Source organism: Charadrius vociferus, unplaced genomic scaffold (genome assembly GCF_000708025.1).
Source record: "Charadrius vociferus isolate BGI_N301 unplaced genomic scaffold, ASM70802v2 scaffold722, whole genome shotgun sequence".
Classification (NCBI taxonomy): Eukaryota; Metazoa; Chordata; class Aves; order Charadriiformes; family Charadriidae; genus Charadrius; species Charadrius vociferus.
In genome coordinates, this window is record NW_009647220.1 from 727,480 (window position 1) to 743,423 (window position 15,944).

The 15,944-nt window shown below is 34.4% G+C and overlaps 1 protein-coding gene across 2 annotated transcripts in view; it reads left to right on the top strand.

Annotated features, from left to right (window-relative positions):
* Positions 1-15,944, top strand: part of ATP2C1 (ATPase, Ca++ transporting, type 2C, member 1) — a 50,545-nt gene that overhangs the window by 15,363 nt on the left and 19,238 nt on the right. For both annotated transcript variants that reach the window (XM_009879596.1, XM_009879595.1), the window contains exons 3-13: positions 590-706; positions 2,411-2,500; positions 5,170-5,205; positions 6,089-6,150; positions 6,512-6,620; positions 9,570-9,725; positions 10,383-10,451; positions 12,235-12,310; positions 12,833-12,899; positions 14,023-14,147; positions 15,384-15,481. In XM_009879596.1, coding sequence (XP_009877898.1) covers positions 590-706; positions 2,411-2,500; positions 5,170-5,205; positions 6,089-6,150; positions 6,512-6,620; positions 9,570-9,725; positions 10,383-10,451; positions 12,235-12,310; positions 12,833-12,899; positions 14,023-14,147; positions 15,384-15,481 — 1,005 coding nt within the window. The remainder of the gene's footprint in view (positions 1-589; positions 707-2,410; positions 2,501-5,169; positions 5,206-6,088; positions 6,151-6,511; positions 6,621-9,569; positions 9,726-10,382; positions 10,452-12,234; positions 12,311-12,832; positions 12,900-14,022; positions 14,148-15,383; positions 15,482-15,944) is intronic.

Below are 15,944 nucleotides of genomic sequence, written 5' to 3' on the forward strand. Positions count from 1 at the left end.
CTATTGCTTCTATTTCTCTAAGGAATCCTTAATGTCCTTAATTTATTTTGGTAGCCTCCATTTTAAGTGGAGGAACAGGATCGAGAAAGCTACCCATTGACAGATTTATGAACCACTGAATCTGGGTTAAGTTTCATGATAGATGGTCTTTTTTCCTTTTCTCTATGCTTGACTGCTTTAAGAGTACACCTTGATAAATGTTTGTTACTGTCAACTGAAGACTTTGATGCTATTGCTGTTGTTTGGCTAACTGAACTAACATAATCCTCAAGAGTCTGAACTATGCCCACAGTTTGGCTTGTTAAAGAGTTTTCTGCAGGGAAGATCATCAGTAATTTAGATGTTGTTTCACAGCATCTGCTCCTGTAGTTCTTCTGTGAATTTTTTTGTTGAATCTCTTAAGGACTGCCAAATTGAGTTTTAAAATAGAAGTTAGTTAGCTTTTATTGTCATACAAACATTAGTATCAAGCTTGTCTTTCTGATGTTGGCCAAGTTGTATAATATAAGGCTGTATATTTTGGATTTGTTTTGAAGTCTAGTTTATCAGTGTAATTGCTGACTGTGTTATTCTTTGTGTATTTGAATAGGCTAATCTTCAGAATGGCTTAAAAAACTGTGAAGTTTGTCATAGACGGGCATTCCATGGATGGAATGAATTTGATATTAGTGAAGATGAACCACTGTGGAAAAAATATATTTCCCAGGTTAAGATTTTTGTCCTTTCTGCTTTTCGGTTTTAATACTTGTCAGTAGTTTTGCTCTATATTATTTAGCTTTTGTGTGCATGAACATATTCTGATAAAAGTGGGGAAACTCTAGTAGAATAGGAAATTGCAACTTCTATAAGTTATATCTAATTTACTTACTAAAAAAGCTTTTATTTAGATACATGCCAGTGTTTTAATTTCATGATTTGTTCTTGAATGTATGTTCATAACTAGCCAAAGGGTGCCATTCATAACTAGCCTGAGGGCTGGAGAGGCAGAATAAAGTTTCCTGTAGGCAAAGACTTGTACATGAGTCGTATTAACGTCAGACACAAATGCATATGACTGTCAGTAAATATTTAAATGGAACATGAAGTATGAATAACTTGATAGATGAAGGAAATTTTAAAAAGCAAACCTGCTGCCTTTGAACTGACGGTGGGGGTGGGGCTAGCCTTGATTCTGGTGTTAAGCAGAACTGGCAAAAGTCAAGTGTGAATTTTTTTCCTATCAGTGTGATTTACCATGTGTTCATGGTAAATGAACGTGTATATGAGCACATGCAGCTTCTCAAAATGGTGTGGAAGTGTCACTGCTTCCTTCTGCCTACCCCTTCCACCCCCCAACAACACAATATATTTACAGCAAATTTTCACACAAAAGATTTTTCTAATGAATTTGTGATGTAAAACATTTTGGTCAACGTTTCCGGCACCTTGTCTGAGCAGCAGTGCAGTTCAGTTCTAGAGTAAACTCTGAAGTAATAGATGGTTACTTCTGGAGAAACTGTTTTACTTGGGAGTGACTAAAAAGATATTCAACGCTTTGCTAGTGATAGCAGTGGGAACATCATCACATACTAGCTGTCCTTTGGCATTAATGCTTTATTTTCCCATGTGTAGTGTCAAATTAGTCAGATGCATCAGAACACTTCTAAAACATGTAATCCAAATCTATTTTAGATGTGATTTATTAAGATACGTATTTGCTTTGAATGTGCTTATCGTGTGCTTTTAGAATGTTCTTCACTTTAATTGGAGGAATGTTATTTTTTGTAATATTTCTCAAAAAAAGAGACCATGTTAGCAACCAGCTGTCATGTAGAAGCAAGATCTTCTTCTTGAGGGTTGGACTAGATGATCTCCAGAGGTCCCTTCCAACCCTAACAATTCTGTGAATTCTGTGAAGATCCTTTAATATTTTAGCTTTAGAAATCTGAAGAAGGTGTATGATCTAAAAAGAAAACTTGTATCTTGTAAAAAGAAGAAATCATTAATTGAAGTTGTGAAATATATTGCTGTCTTGATAGTGATCAGTTGCTGGGGACAGGATAAGCCTGTTACCTCAAAGATATTTTGAATGTATTTCAGGCTTCCTTTTGTATGTTTAAATACAGTATAAACAAATATGTGAGATTATTCTTTTAGCCTTAAAACTGTGAATCAAGAAATTTAAGAAACGGTTTTATTCCTGTTATTTATTGAAGATGGTCTATTCAAGGTCTTCGTTATTTAAAAAAAACCAAAACCCTCAAGTAAACACCTGAACTGTATGGATTCAGATTTCTTTGTACTGGTAGGCTAGAAATATTTTAATTATAGAAAAATATGTTTCAAAAATAGATCAGATGTGCTTTGAGGGGAAGGTTAAATGGTCTTTCTGTCAAAAGTATTGCTGAATTGCTGTTCTGTTTCATTTCAGTTTAAAAATCCCCTTATTATGCTTCTCCTGGCATCTGCAGTCATCAGTGTTTTAATGCATCAGTTTGATGATGCTGTCAGTATCACTGTGGTAAGGAACTGAAATTTTATCTTTCTTGGGAGTACTTCAGAATATGTGACCGCATGTACTTGCAACATCACATGAATGCTAATGTGGGATGGGATCACTTGATTCTAATTAATGAGTTTGATTTGTATGCCGTCATTAAATCTGCTTAGTTTGTGACTGGGTTTTGATTTTTTTCTTGACTGATAGCAGTAATACATAACAAAATACATGAACGAAGAATTACCTGGCTGCATCTTGCATCTTTACTCTTTCATTGTTTCAAATGCCTGTCTTCAGGCATTTGTTCAGAGGAGCAATTTTTGGTGTCTTTTACGTAGCTTTTATCTTAAATTATGCTTTAATTGCAAATTGAAAACAAATAAGCCTTCTGTGAGTTTACTTGAAAGATTTAAAAATGAACATGAAAAAGAAATGTAACTTGAACTCTAGAAATAGCAGATGGAAGATAGAAGCTGAAATAATGAATTTTTTGTAGAAGTTTGCTGTTAAATAGGGTGCTAAACTAGTGAGCCAAGTGTAGTACTGCTAAACATTTGTCATTGCAAGTGGCAGAGAGAAGAAAATTATAATACCTTAGATCTTTTTGAGGTGATAAGTGATAACTGAAAATTGGGATTTCTGTGTGATCAGATACAAGTTCTAGCTGTTTTATGTCTTGGCTGACCTCTGCACTCTCTATATTGAGTTTTGCTTTTGTAATTAACTCAAGGTAACTGGCGGTTTGCCCCTAACCCCTCTAATTCTTTAGAAAGAATAGTTTTCTTTGGAAGATAAACTATGTGGCTTCTTCAAGAAAAGACATGCAATTTTTTATTTGAGTATAGTGTTATTTTGGAATGGTCTGTTGTGTTCTTAAGTAGGATTTAGGTAAATTGTTGTATTATGAAATATATTTAATTATTGCAGCTGAAAGTTGAATTATTTCATGTGGCTTTTTTCCTCGGTTAGTGTCCTTAAGTCGATTTCCTAACCTTTTGAGAAAGGCAATGAGAAAAGAACAGGGCAGTTAGTGTAAGGGAGCAGTAATTTCTGCATTCTATGCTACAACCTCAGACCATATCTTTAATGGCCTCGTGAACATTGGTAGAGGTGTCTTAAAATATGGACAAAAAGTGTGGTTGAGTTAAAGGTTGTGTTTTTTGTATAACTTCTGACTAACCTACTATTTAGTCTTGCTATTAATGCCCATTTTTTCACCTAATGAATATTTGTTTTGCTTCATTTTCAGATGTTAGTGCAATTTTTCTGTGACTGTATATTTGTGCTCAGAGCCTTAGCAACAAAACTAATTTGCTGCTAAAGATCAATGACATATATTTCTTTTGGTGGTAATGCTGGCTGCAGCAGCTTCTGCCATCTTTTTAGCTCTGCTGATACAAATGTATTGTAAAGCTTTTTGATCTGGACTGGGACCTGTTGAAGATTAAGAAAAAAAATAAAAAAAACAAGAAGTGTAACTGTGGAGGAAATATTGCATGGAAAGATTGAATATATATAGTTATTTACTCTAATATTCAGTTGGTGAGGCTAATGTTAGTATCACAAATAAGGGAGATTTACTGCCTTTGTCCTTGATTTAGTTAAGAGTTCTTCAAGAGAGTTTTTCTCTTACAAAATGGTAGTATCTTGATTATTTTTTGGTAGTTGCTGTGTGTACTTTAAAGGCTTGATTAACGTATTTTGTGTTATGGTTCTGTAACAAATCAGTGTAACAGCTCAATTTGAGTAACAAGTTCAGTTAATGTTACAAAATTCAATTTGAGAGTGTATTGAAGGGGAAGATGATACTTACTTTACACAAAATTTATCTTTGTTACTTTGTTACTATGTCCAATAGAGTTCATTCTTTCACTCGCTTTCACATCACATGCTTACAGGCCCCATGATGTTTATGTTGAAGTGATGTGACCAGAATTGTATGTAATATGGGGGACTATGGAGGTTTGCTTTGCGGCCTTAGTACTTATCTTGGATTATTCCTAATGAGCAATGGGTTTTTTTGCTTTTTTGTTTGTGGTCTCTGGCATCTTGTCTGTTTGGAGGTATACTCGGTCTCCTGTCTCGGTCCTTGGGAGTCATGGGCAGAGTTCTTGATAATCATCCTCCTCTTGTTCTCCTTGTTGGGATATTTTGTGGCTCCAGACCTGTTCTTCAGCTTGCTACCTTATCTCTTGTCTTCAGTTTATTCTTAGTCATTCTGTTATCTGGTCATTTGAATGAAACCACCTCTGTAATGCTCTGTAGCAGTTAACAGGTCATTCCTAACCATTCTTCTATTCACAGAGAACACTATTCACACTTCATTCAGACCAGTTTGTCTATTCGTGTCACGGATCTCTCTCTACTGCTGTCTCTTGCTAGCTGTTTTGAAACATGGATTAGAGGAAGTTTTTCTTCAAAATCACTATCTAGTAATTAATCATATTTTTAGTAAAATCAGGTTGTTGAGTTCTTGGACATCACTAGAGCAGATGTAAATAGATAATGGCATCACTTTTATAACAGACCCAAGGGATACAGAGTGATTTTGAGCATGAGAAGGTTTGTTTCAAATCATATTGTTAATATGCAGTAACAACTATGGCTGAGCAAAACTAAATATGATCACTTTCATGGCCATTTGTAATTCTTATACCTCACCTTCTTTTGTTTTTTTTTTTTTTTTGCAGGCAATACTCATTGTTGTTACAGTTGCCTTTGTTCAGGTAAGACAGCTGTTGTCCAAATAAGATTATTGTTTTTATGTAAACTTCTCTATTTATAAGACTAAAGTGGTTATCTTGATGTGCTGTGAACGGTTGAGCAAAGAGCTCTGTGCTTTCGTCCAAGTCTTTTGCCTTTTCTAAAGTGCATGATTTGACCTGCTTTAACTACATTGACGTTTATGCATCTGTATCAGTATTATACTTAGCCATAAAAGAGTACTTGTAAATAAGCACTTAAAAAAAACACTGTAGAAGTACTTAAATATTTAACTTCATGTAAAATAGATTTTGAAAATGTAACTCTGGCTTCAGTTTTGTACAGAAACAAACAAAAAGCCCCCACATTGTCTTCAAGTAATTTTCTAAGTCATAAAAAAGTTGTTTTCGTTCTGTAAATACACAGCTTTACTCAGTGTGTGCCTAAACTAAAATTGCTTTGTATTTGTGCTTTATATATTGAGTTAGAGATGAGTTGTGTTTACTTAGTTTTCCAGGGGCTGAGAGCATGAACACGGTATTTTTGGTACTAAGTTGTTAAACTGTAGAACTTAGTCATGTGTTTGATCCCTGGGTTTAGAAGCATTACTGCAGGTATTACACAGACTTGAAGATATTGAAGGAAAATGCAATTTTCTGCTATTCTTTCAGAAGAAATGCCTGTAGGCAAATTTGTAAATTTTTTAGTGTTTGGACCATATTTGCTTTTTAAAGTACCTAATATAGGACTGTTGAAGGGCATCTCTTATCTGATTGTTTGGAATACTACTTTAATACAACTTTGCCAATAAGATAAATTTCAGTAGATGTGGATGTATCTTACTGTTTTTTAACTTTTGCCTGCTACAAAAATGTTAGCTGCTATTTTTTTAAAATGTCTCTGCAGGAGTACAGATCAGAAAAGTCTCTTGAAGAGCTTAGTAAACTTGTGCCTCCAGAATGCCATTGGTATGTAATTGTCTGTCCTTTCAGTCCTAAATTAATTCATATTAACTTTAATCTGAAATAAGTAAATGAAAAAGATTTTACTGAACTTACTGCCTTTGTATCAAGCTCTTATGCTGACATAGAGCAAGCTTTGCTTTTGCTCATTTTAAAGATTATTTTATGAGCCTAAAAAACTGCTCCAGATTGCCCCGCTGAACCCTTCAAATGATGTGACTGATGTGTAACTTCTGAGAAACAAGCAGCAAATAAGAAATAATGTTTTGCTGAAACCAGTAACATTGCAAGTCAACCATGTGAATGCTTTTCTCAGGCAAAGTGCCAGAGAAGAGATTCCTACTGATCTTCATGTTTTTACCTACAGTGTACGAGAAGGTAGGGTGGAACATACGCTTGCAAGAGATTTAGTCCCAGGTGATACAGTCTGCCTGTCAGTTGGAGACAGAGTCCCGGCTGATCTACGATTATTTGAGGTATATACCTAATATTGCTTTAATAACTTATCTTTTTGTGGGACAGAGGGGAAGAAAAGATAGCCACTGAATACTGAAGTACAATAAGTGTTACTGTTTGGAATCCACAACTATTTTGATAAATTTTTTTAAATAATTACTTTCCAAATGTAATAATGCATTCTTAACAAACTATATAGTTTCTTATTGTAGAACATATGAGGAAAATATTTTCCAATTTTATGTAGTAATGCATTCTTGAAAATTTTAGTTGAGTACTTTTTCCTTAATGGTGAACGTGTTGTAAAATTATTGTTTTCAGTCTGAATTAAGAGATATTTTGGCAGCTGGTTGCAGGTGGTTTTGAGTCTTCATTTGCATTAATCTTTAGGGCGTAGTTTCAGTGTTTTGTGATAATGGAATATTAAAAAAAAAATTGTGAAATTGTGCCAGTGTAATCTTTTCTCTCTGAGACTGTTTCATCAATGTGTATTGTTATATTTTCTAGTTTACTAAATAGTTAATTTGTGACATTAACACTGCTGGAAATGCTTGAGTTGAAGCAATAGTACTATAATAGTACTTGCAGATTCTCTAAAAATTAAGTGGAATGTATATATATTCATCTTGCTTATTTTGATGGTTTTTGTTGAATAATGTAACATTACTTTTCTGTCAGATTGGGCATCCTCAGGTTTCGCGATGTCTGGGCTATCACGTTAAAGTAATTTCTGGGTATGATGAGCTGTATATACACAATTGATATTGGATTAATCAGTGTTCATGAGACAAATTTGTGGCATTCTGGAGAAATTCGTCTAGATCATCAGTTCTTAGCCCCTGTAGTGTAGTTAATGCTTGAGTGGGTTTGTGTTTTGTGACTGCAAACACTTTCTCCTTCCCTCAGCAATTGTGTAGTCTCTGCATTGATAGCAAACTGTTACTGCAGCAGCATCTACTTTCTTGCTTAGAATCTTGTAGAATGCTATGGTAGTGGCATGCTTGGCCCTCTTAACAAAGGAAAGCAGAAATGGAATTAGAAGTTTCTCAGCTGTTTATAGTCCTACACCAGATGAAAATTACTTAACTACTCTTGCAGATAATTTAAAAATAAGAGCATGTCATCTTATTTTCATCTTATCTCTACTGGGCATTGTTATGGGGTGGTGGATTTAAAAAAACTAAATGGAGATCATCTTTTCAGATAAAGCGCTAGGTCTCTTCAGCATATTCTGATTGATGCTCTACTAGAAAATTGTAGAAATAAGTAGGCACTGTGTACTTTGTGAAGTCTTTTGTGTAAGTGAGAAATTTCTTCACTGGTCTAATCTTGCAGGGGCAATCTTGTTTTCCGAAAGACCTTTTCTGGTCTAAGTTTTCTGTATGTTAATGACTGGTCCATCAAGTTTTACGGTAATCTTTTCTAAAGCCAGAATATTGCATCAAGAACTAACATACTTAGAGCAGTGTAGGCTTTGAACACAATTAGTTTTGGGAGTGATGATATATGTTTTGGAGCTCATGGCTAAATCTGAACAGTAGCAAAGTGACATCTTTATCCTCTTTCAGCTTGGTGTCTGAAGAATACATTACAAATACTAAACTACTGTAGAACTTTCTGGAGTTAGTAATTCTTTATGGCTTTGAAAGATTCATTGCAGTTTTTGACAAGTGTCCCTTTCCCTTTATTGGTACAGCATCCATCTTTTAAAAATGGGTACTACACTGATAACTATTTGAGAGAATAGCAGGAATTAGAGGGATTTGACTGATGAGGAAGCACTTTAGTAAAGGTACTATCCTCTTTTGACATTGACTAAATTATTTTTGAGCTAGCAGCCTGTGTTCATTTTGTTGTTCAGCTAGAACTGGAGTGCATCAGAGTTATCATGCCACTTAAAAAAAAAAAATTAACACCAAAAAAAAAAACCGCAACTCAAATCTTAGAGTGATCTGCTGTACTGTGGTGGTACCAAGTGCGGTATAACTGATTCTTACTTACTCTTTGTAAGTGATATCCTTTGAAAGAGTTTTGGCAGCTGAGTTTTATTATGCATGCTTTGACACTGTTTTTCTTGAGAAGGTTATCTTGACATTTAGTGGTATGGTCACCAATAGTGGCTCTATACTTTTTAATAGTACAAAATTATTCTACTTAAATTTTGTGAACAGGATTTTATGATTCAGGCTTTGGCTCTGTTCAAGAGTCATTAAAGTCAGTAGATTAATATGTAAGATTTGATGTGTGTTGAGGAAAGACATTTTTCTTCAATTTATATTTTGATAAGTTATTTTTTGTTTTGGATGATATTTATAGAGCACAAGCTTTACTTTCTTCATCTGTTGGCTGATTAATACAGAATAACTCATTTTTACCTTTTCCTTTTCTAAGTGCTCCCGCATGCTACCACAAAACCCACAGAAGTAAAACCTAAAACAAAAAAAAGGCAGCTTTTCTTCCTCTAGTCTACTTGATTGTTGCCTGAATAGTGACTTTGTGAACAAAAACCACTGTATGAAATAATGCTTTTTGTTAGCAAGTTCTTAATGGAGCATGATAGGAGTAAGTGGACAGAGGAAGTATTGAGAGGATAATATATATGTGTGCTTTCATTCCCAGTTAATTATTTCGTTTGGTGCCAGAATGCATCACAGTTGCAACCTCTGGAATGTTTTCTAGGAAACCAATAATGACCATAAAATTATGAGTGAAGTTAGACTCTTCAAAGTGAGAGCTTGTTGCATTGCTGTAATATTCTTGTTACTTTGTTGGTCCTTAAAATATGGTTGATATTGACATAGCTTCTTACCATATGAATAAATTGGATGTGTTTTTAATGGTCAAAATTGGGGAACTTCTATTAACACTTCCAACTACTTATAAAAGATTGTTATGCCTTTTATGTACTTCCAACTACTTATAAAAGATTATTATGCCTTTTATGTAGTCCATGTATTTTGTTTTCAAAGGCTGTGGACCTTTCTATTGATGAATCCAGTCTCACAGGTGAGACAGCTCCTTGCTCTAAATCTACAGCTCCTCAGCCAGCAGCAACCAATGGAGACCTTACTTCTAGGAGCAATATTGCTTTCATGGGAACATTGGTCAGATGTGGAAAAGCAAAGGTAAAATCATTATTAATAGAGAAGAGTATATTCCATGTTTCAACTGTTTTAAGGCAGTTCTTATTTTTGAAGTTCACCTATCAGTTGAGAAATGTACTATAAGAACAACATATATTTTGAGTTTTCTGGAAGAATAGAAATGGAATAGAAATAAGAATTTTTACTGGGAATATAGAAGACTTTACTGTGATACACTGCAGGTCTTTTCTCATTGGTGCTTTTTCAGACGCTGGTTTAAAAAGAAAACTATTCTAGGGCCAGGAGAGCTCAAATTTATAGGGAGCAGATGATTGGAAACCCTGCTGTCTAAGATGTGGTATTCTGCTTCTAGAACTACATTCACGTGTTTGAAAATCTGTAACTGAAAGTACAGTTTTGGCTTGTGTTAGATAGGTGTTACCCTATTTGAGTTTTGTTACTGGTAGTTACTAAATATTCAGCAATGCACAGAATAGCAGTTTGTTTCACAGAGGCAAAATGTTTTTTAACAAAAATATTTCCTACTTCTGCCAAGAATTAATTTTATAAACAATGCTAATGAAATCATAGCAAGCTAAATGGCATTTCCCAGTATTTGAGACAAAGCTGTCAAGAGCAGCCACTAACATAAAATTTAAACTTCAGATTTGAATTGGCTTTATTTGTTTATTTTTTAAGGGAATAGTTATTGGAACAGGAGAAAACTCTGAATTTGGGGAGGTTTTCAGAATGATGCAAGCAGAAGAGGTAAGAGTGAATATTTAGAAGAAAAGATGTGTTTTGTAAGTGTGTATTTCATCCAATAAAACTTTGAATTTATTCCATAGGAATTTAGTTAAACTTAATTACATTGCTTTTAATATTTTTCTTTCCTCTAGTGAAACAAATCTTAGCTCTTGAACATGAAAGTAGTAATTGAATTCAGTGCAACAAAATATCCATAGCTGACCTAAAAATATTAACTGTGAAAATAATATTCTGAACCTGTTTAATGGAACAAATCTTATTACAATTTGTGGAAATATATTTTTTTTCAAGTGGAACTATGTTTGTGCAAAAGGGATTTGTGACAGATTTGTGTGCTGCATGTACAGCACTATGTTTTCCCTTGATTAGCAGTGTACTTTGGGGTTATGGATGTGTCTCCTGCTGCTTCATGATCTCCACCTTATCCTTTTATAAGCTTCCTTTGACTCTTGTATATCAAACTCCCACAGTGATTTTTCCTTATTGCAGTGCATTGATCCACATGGGAATTCAGACTCCTGAGTGCTTTGTATATCTAGAGGCTTATAGCTTCTCTGGCTGCCTGACCAATGTAGGATCATAAGGAGGCAGTCTATCTCCAGCTGCCTGGACGTGATCAGGCATAGTATAGGCAGCACTTTTTTCCCATATATTTACATTTCTGAAATCTGCCCAAACAGAACAACTAAGGGCATTAAGTGCATCAGCCAGGAGTGCCTCACTGACCTTGTGTTGTAAGCTGGCAGTGCCTTACTATACCTTTCAAGGGAATACTGCTGTCCAGCCACCAAAGTGGAATCCACTTTAATACACACGTGAGGAAAATATGATCATCTGTTCAATAGTATTTAGTTTGTATTATAGCAAGTGTAATTGTTAGTGAGGAAAAAAAAAAGCCAAGAAAAAGAACCCTATGTGAGCGTTCTGTGCCAACAATATTCTGAAGTATTAGAGTATTGGAGGGTTATTTTTGATGTTTATAATATAGTAAACTCATTTTACAAGTAAATTTTGAAGTTGAGAGTGAATCAGACTTGATACCAGCTTTCTCAGATAGTGCACTTTTTTAATAACTTGTTGAACAAAGATGATTTTACAATGACCCTGTCTTCCTTTTTTTTGCCACACTTTCTGTAGTGCAGTCCACCATATATTACTATTAAAAAACCCAAACTTTCTGGCGTCCAATGTAAAAATACACTTTCCTGTTTTGTTTTTTTAAAATTAAAATTTTTGCTTTGTGTCCCCTCCTTTCTATGGCTTTTTTTTTTTGGCAGTAGATTGTCTAAATATTTCCATAGTTTTCTATTTGGCTAAATTGAATTTTCTGCAGATGATTTAACAAATTCCTTTTGCGATATAATTGGCCAGGGCTCTAATGCTTCTGTCGTGAAAATTCAGTTTTGTTCTTGCTATCAAGAACTTTTGTTCTTGGAAGAAGTGCAGTGGCTTTTAGTCAGCGTGATTTTTTTTTTTAATAGAATCTTTGATAATATCTTTTTTTTTAAAATAAAACTTGCTGTAGACATCACAAAGCTCTCAAAGAATATTTCTAATAAATTTTTCATTTCATAGAAGTGTTCTTGAATCTTCTTGAATTCTACATAAGAATGGAAGAGAGTAGCCTGTTTTCACAAAGTTTCCACCCCATGAAAACATAGGGTATAACTGCATCTTATTCACGGACAGTGTCTTGAAATTTGCACATCTGAAATAATATGTGATAGAGTTCATGCTTTTTAACCTGTACTTGTTAACTGCTGCACGTTTACCATTTGTCAAGGCTCCAAAGACACCTCTGCAGAAGAGCATGGATCTCTTGGGAAAACAGCTTTCGTTGTATTCCTTTGGTATCATAGGTAAGAGCATTTATGTAAAGGAATTACAAATTATTATGTAACTGAAACTAACATGTAGGCTTGGGAAAATGGAAGGCTTGATCTCTTTTTTTTAAAATATTTTGGCTCCTCATTTTATTGGTCACTTTAAGTTCATGCCACTAATCATCTGAAGATTACTAATGTGACATAACTTCCATCATAAGGGTGTTTACTTGCTTCTTCCTGCGCACATACTTTTCTGACTGACCTTTTGTCCTCTAAATGCTTACTTTTAAATTGCAATGTGTCTTGTATTGTGAGTCAAGGTGTGCATAAGCGAGTACTTCACTGGTGGTATGATTGGGCAACTTGACTGGCAGAAACTTTCTTCAACTTTGCCATACTAATGGAATCATGCTTTGGCAGTGAAAGAAACAATAGATTTTTATAGGTGTAGCTCAATGGCTTGGTTTTGGCTATTTGATTTCTTTTTCTTGTCCTCATGAGGCTACACAGTACGTATTAGTTTTATATTTATTCTAACAACTGTTTTCTTTCTAGGAGTTATTATGCTGGTTGGCTGGTTGCAAGGAAAGCATATCCTTGATATGTTCACAATTGGTGTGAGGTAAGATTTTTGTTTTTAAATAGTGTAGATCGTGCATTGCACCAAAGTGAAAGCCAGTGATGTATATTATAATACGCTTGCACACAGACTCTGCTTTTAAGTTCACATAAGATTCAAAATGAAAATAGACTTTGTGCTGTAAAAAAAGGAGATTCATACTCATTTTTTATGATACAGTATGTTCTTGTCAGTCTCTTAAACCGTGCATTTATGTGGTGATTTCTGAGCACATTGTGGAATATCTGCAGATGATAGAGTTGTACAGTTTGAATTTCCATCACTGAGTAAATAAAGTAAATATAATTTTATAAGTGGCATCAGATAAAACCAAGTTACTACAAGCCTTGTGTCATATAGTTCATTAGCGCATTTTCTAGTATATTATAGAAACTTAATCCCGGGGTGTTGTCTGCTGAGAATAACACTGAGTTTAGATGATCTAACTCCATACTCTTAGAAAAGTTGCTGAATTGCTAATTACATGGACAGTGCATAAGGCAGAAGTGTTTCTTTAAATGACAGGATCAGACTCTGGAGATTTACCCTTTTGGAGAGGGGAGGGGCGAGCACCAGGACCTGCATCTTTGAGCATTGTGTAATGAATTATTGTGATCTTGTTTACAGTGTTATAAGGGTTTTTTTATTAGTTTGTTTTTTAAATGACCTTCTGTGCCATTCCCGCACTTCACTTGCTGCCACATCATGATCTGCAAGTAACAGCTTTGGATCAGTGGTCTCTTGAAGTGGTGGTATTTCCTAGTTCTGTTTAGAGCTGACTACACTTACTCTTCACCATCTGGGCTGCTTTGCATAGTACTAATTAGTGTTTTGTGTAGGCAAAACAGATGTACAGTTGATTTCTCCCTTCCCCCAACTTTTCTTCATACTTTTGCATAAGTAATGAGTAGAAATGTCTAAGTTACTGCATTTTGTTACTGTCGTCAGTGTGTATCTTATAATGAATGGTGTACAACTAGAGTCAAACTACAGTTGCTTCCTTTCACTCTTAACCTCAGTGAACAAGACAACTACAGAAACAATGTTCTGAAGTGTAAATGCATTGTTACTATGTATTCATGTATGACATTCTAAGACAAGATTTGTATGATTACTTTCATTACAGTTTGGCTGTGGCTGCAATCCCTGAAGGACTCCCAATTGTGGTAACAGTGACACTGGCCCTTGGTGTGATGAGAATGGTGAAGAAACGGGCTATTGTAAAAAAACTGCCTATTGTTGAAACTTTAGGTATGACTAGACTAACTTAGAGATAGTATTTTGATACGATTGTTAGGATATCAACATAAATACTGATGACTAATGTTTAAAATACAACAGGTATTCTCATTTTGGTGGCAATGTGGTGGTGTCTAAAACATTTCTAAATTGAATGCATTATACACAGAGTTAGAATTCAGGTATACATTTTTGTGCACCCTCTACTTTTTTTTGAACTGAAATAAACAGTCTGTCAGCATGTCATGCTAGCTGTACTCTAACTGCATGAGTACTTGTTTGCTGTAAGATGTTCTTCTTAAATAAGACTAGTAAAATGTTTTTTAAATTAAATTTTTTAGTGTAAATTTAGGACTGGTATTGACAGTTGGAAACAAATCCAAGTTTGAATATTAGAAAAAACTTTGTAATCACAATTATTATTAATCATAATGTAATCACCTTCAGGATGTTATGCTGCTCATATTTAAACTTAAAAATGTTTAAATGTTTAAAACTATTAAAGCTTAAAAACATTCTGTATGTAGTTTCAGTCATGAAACATGCGAAGCACAGGACGTGGAAAAGAAATAGAAATACTAAGTTAATAATTGTGCTTCATTTGAATTTCTTTTTGAATTTGAAGATTGGAAATATTTTTTCTAATGGCTCTAGCACAGTTTCATTAGTGTTGCAAGGTTTTCTGTTGCTTTTGCAATTCCTGCTATCGTGTCCAAAATTGTCAAGATACTGCAGCACTCTCAAAATACTCTTTTCCTGAGTTAAAAAGGCACCTACTAATTTCACATTTCTGTAATCTTTTCAATCTTAAAATTTGCAGGCTTAGTAGTAAGTCACACTTTTGTATGCTACTGTTAGATGTTGTGCTTTTTGTTAAAGAAGAATGACTGCTATAAAGCAGTGTCTTAGCTTTCCTCCTAACCAGGAATCGCAATTGTCATTTTAGTAATGTAGTTTGAGGTACGGCAGAATAAAATGAGGGAGAGGTAGAGAACGGAAGCATTTCAGACAAGTTGTGAATTTGGGATTTTAAATAGATTTTTTTATTTACTGAACAAACTTGTGAAGAACTTTGTACAGCGATTCATTAATAGTTGAAAATTAGCTGTCTTTGTTGAATCCCATTTTGTTTTTTCACAAAGACAGCTGCAGTATTTCTTGAATTTTCTTGTCTGGAATGCTTTTGTTCTTGCTAGTTACTCTTATTGTTCTAAACAAGCATTGTCTTATGTTAATTGGTTATTTCAGGTTGTTGCAATGTAATTTGTTCAGATAAAACTGGAACTCTGACAAAGAACGAAATGACTGTTACTCATATTTTTACTTCAGATGGCCAGCATGCTGAGGTATGTAGTGAGACTGATAGACTTTAATTTTCTGTTTTACTTTATTATGTGTATCAGATGAAACACACTTGAGTATATTGCAGGTAAAGCATCAGTTAAGAAAGAGTAAACATTGCACTAAATTCCTCTTCTTTAACTTTCAGTTAATTCTGTTCTTCAGTTCATTTAGTATTGCAGCCTTTGAGCTGTGCTATCCAAGCCTTCTCTGGTTACAGAAGATTTTTTTTGTATAACGTGTTAAGTTCTTAAATCTCTTGATGGCTGTAGGTCACAATAAAAGATGCTGAGATGCAGTACAAAGACAAGTTGAGAGATTGGTTTTTTTCTTCAGTACAGAAAGTTGAGACTATTTGCTATTGCAGGTTCATAAAAATAAAATCTGCATGTTACAAATATTTAAAATAGGGGTATGCAGCTTTTGGCTAAAAGACTATGTAAATGCACAAAAGAGAAGCAAAAGCAG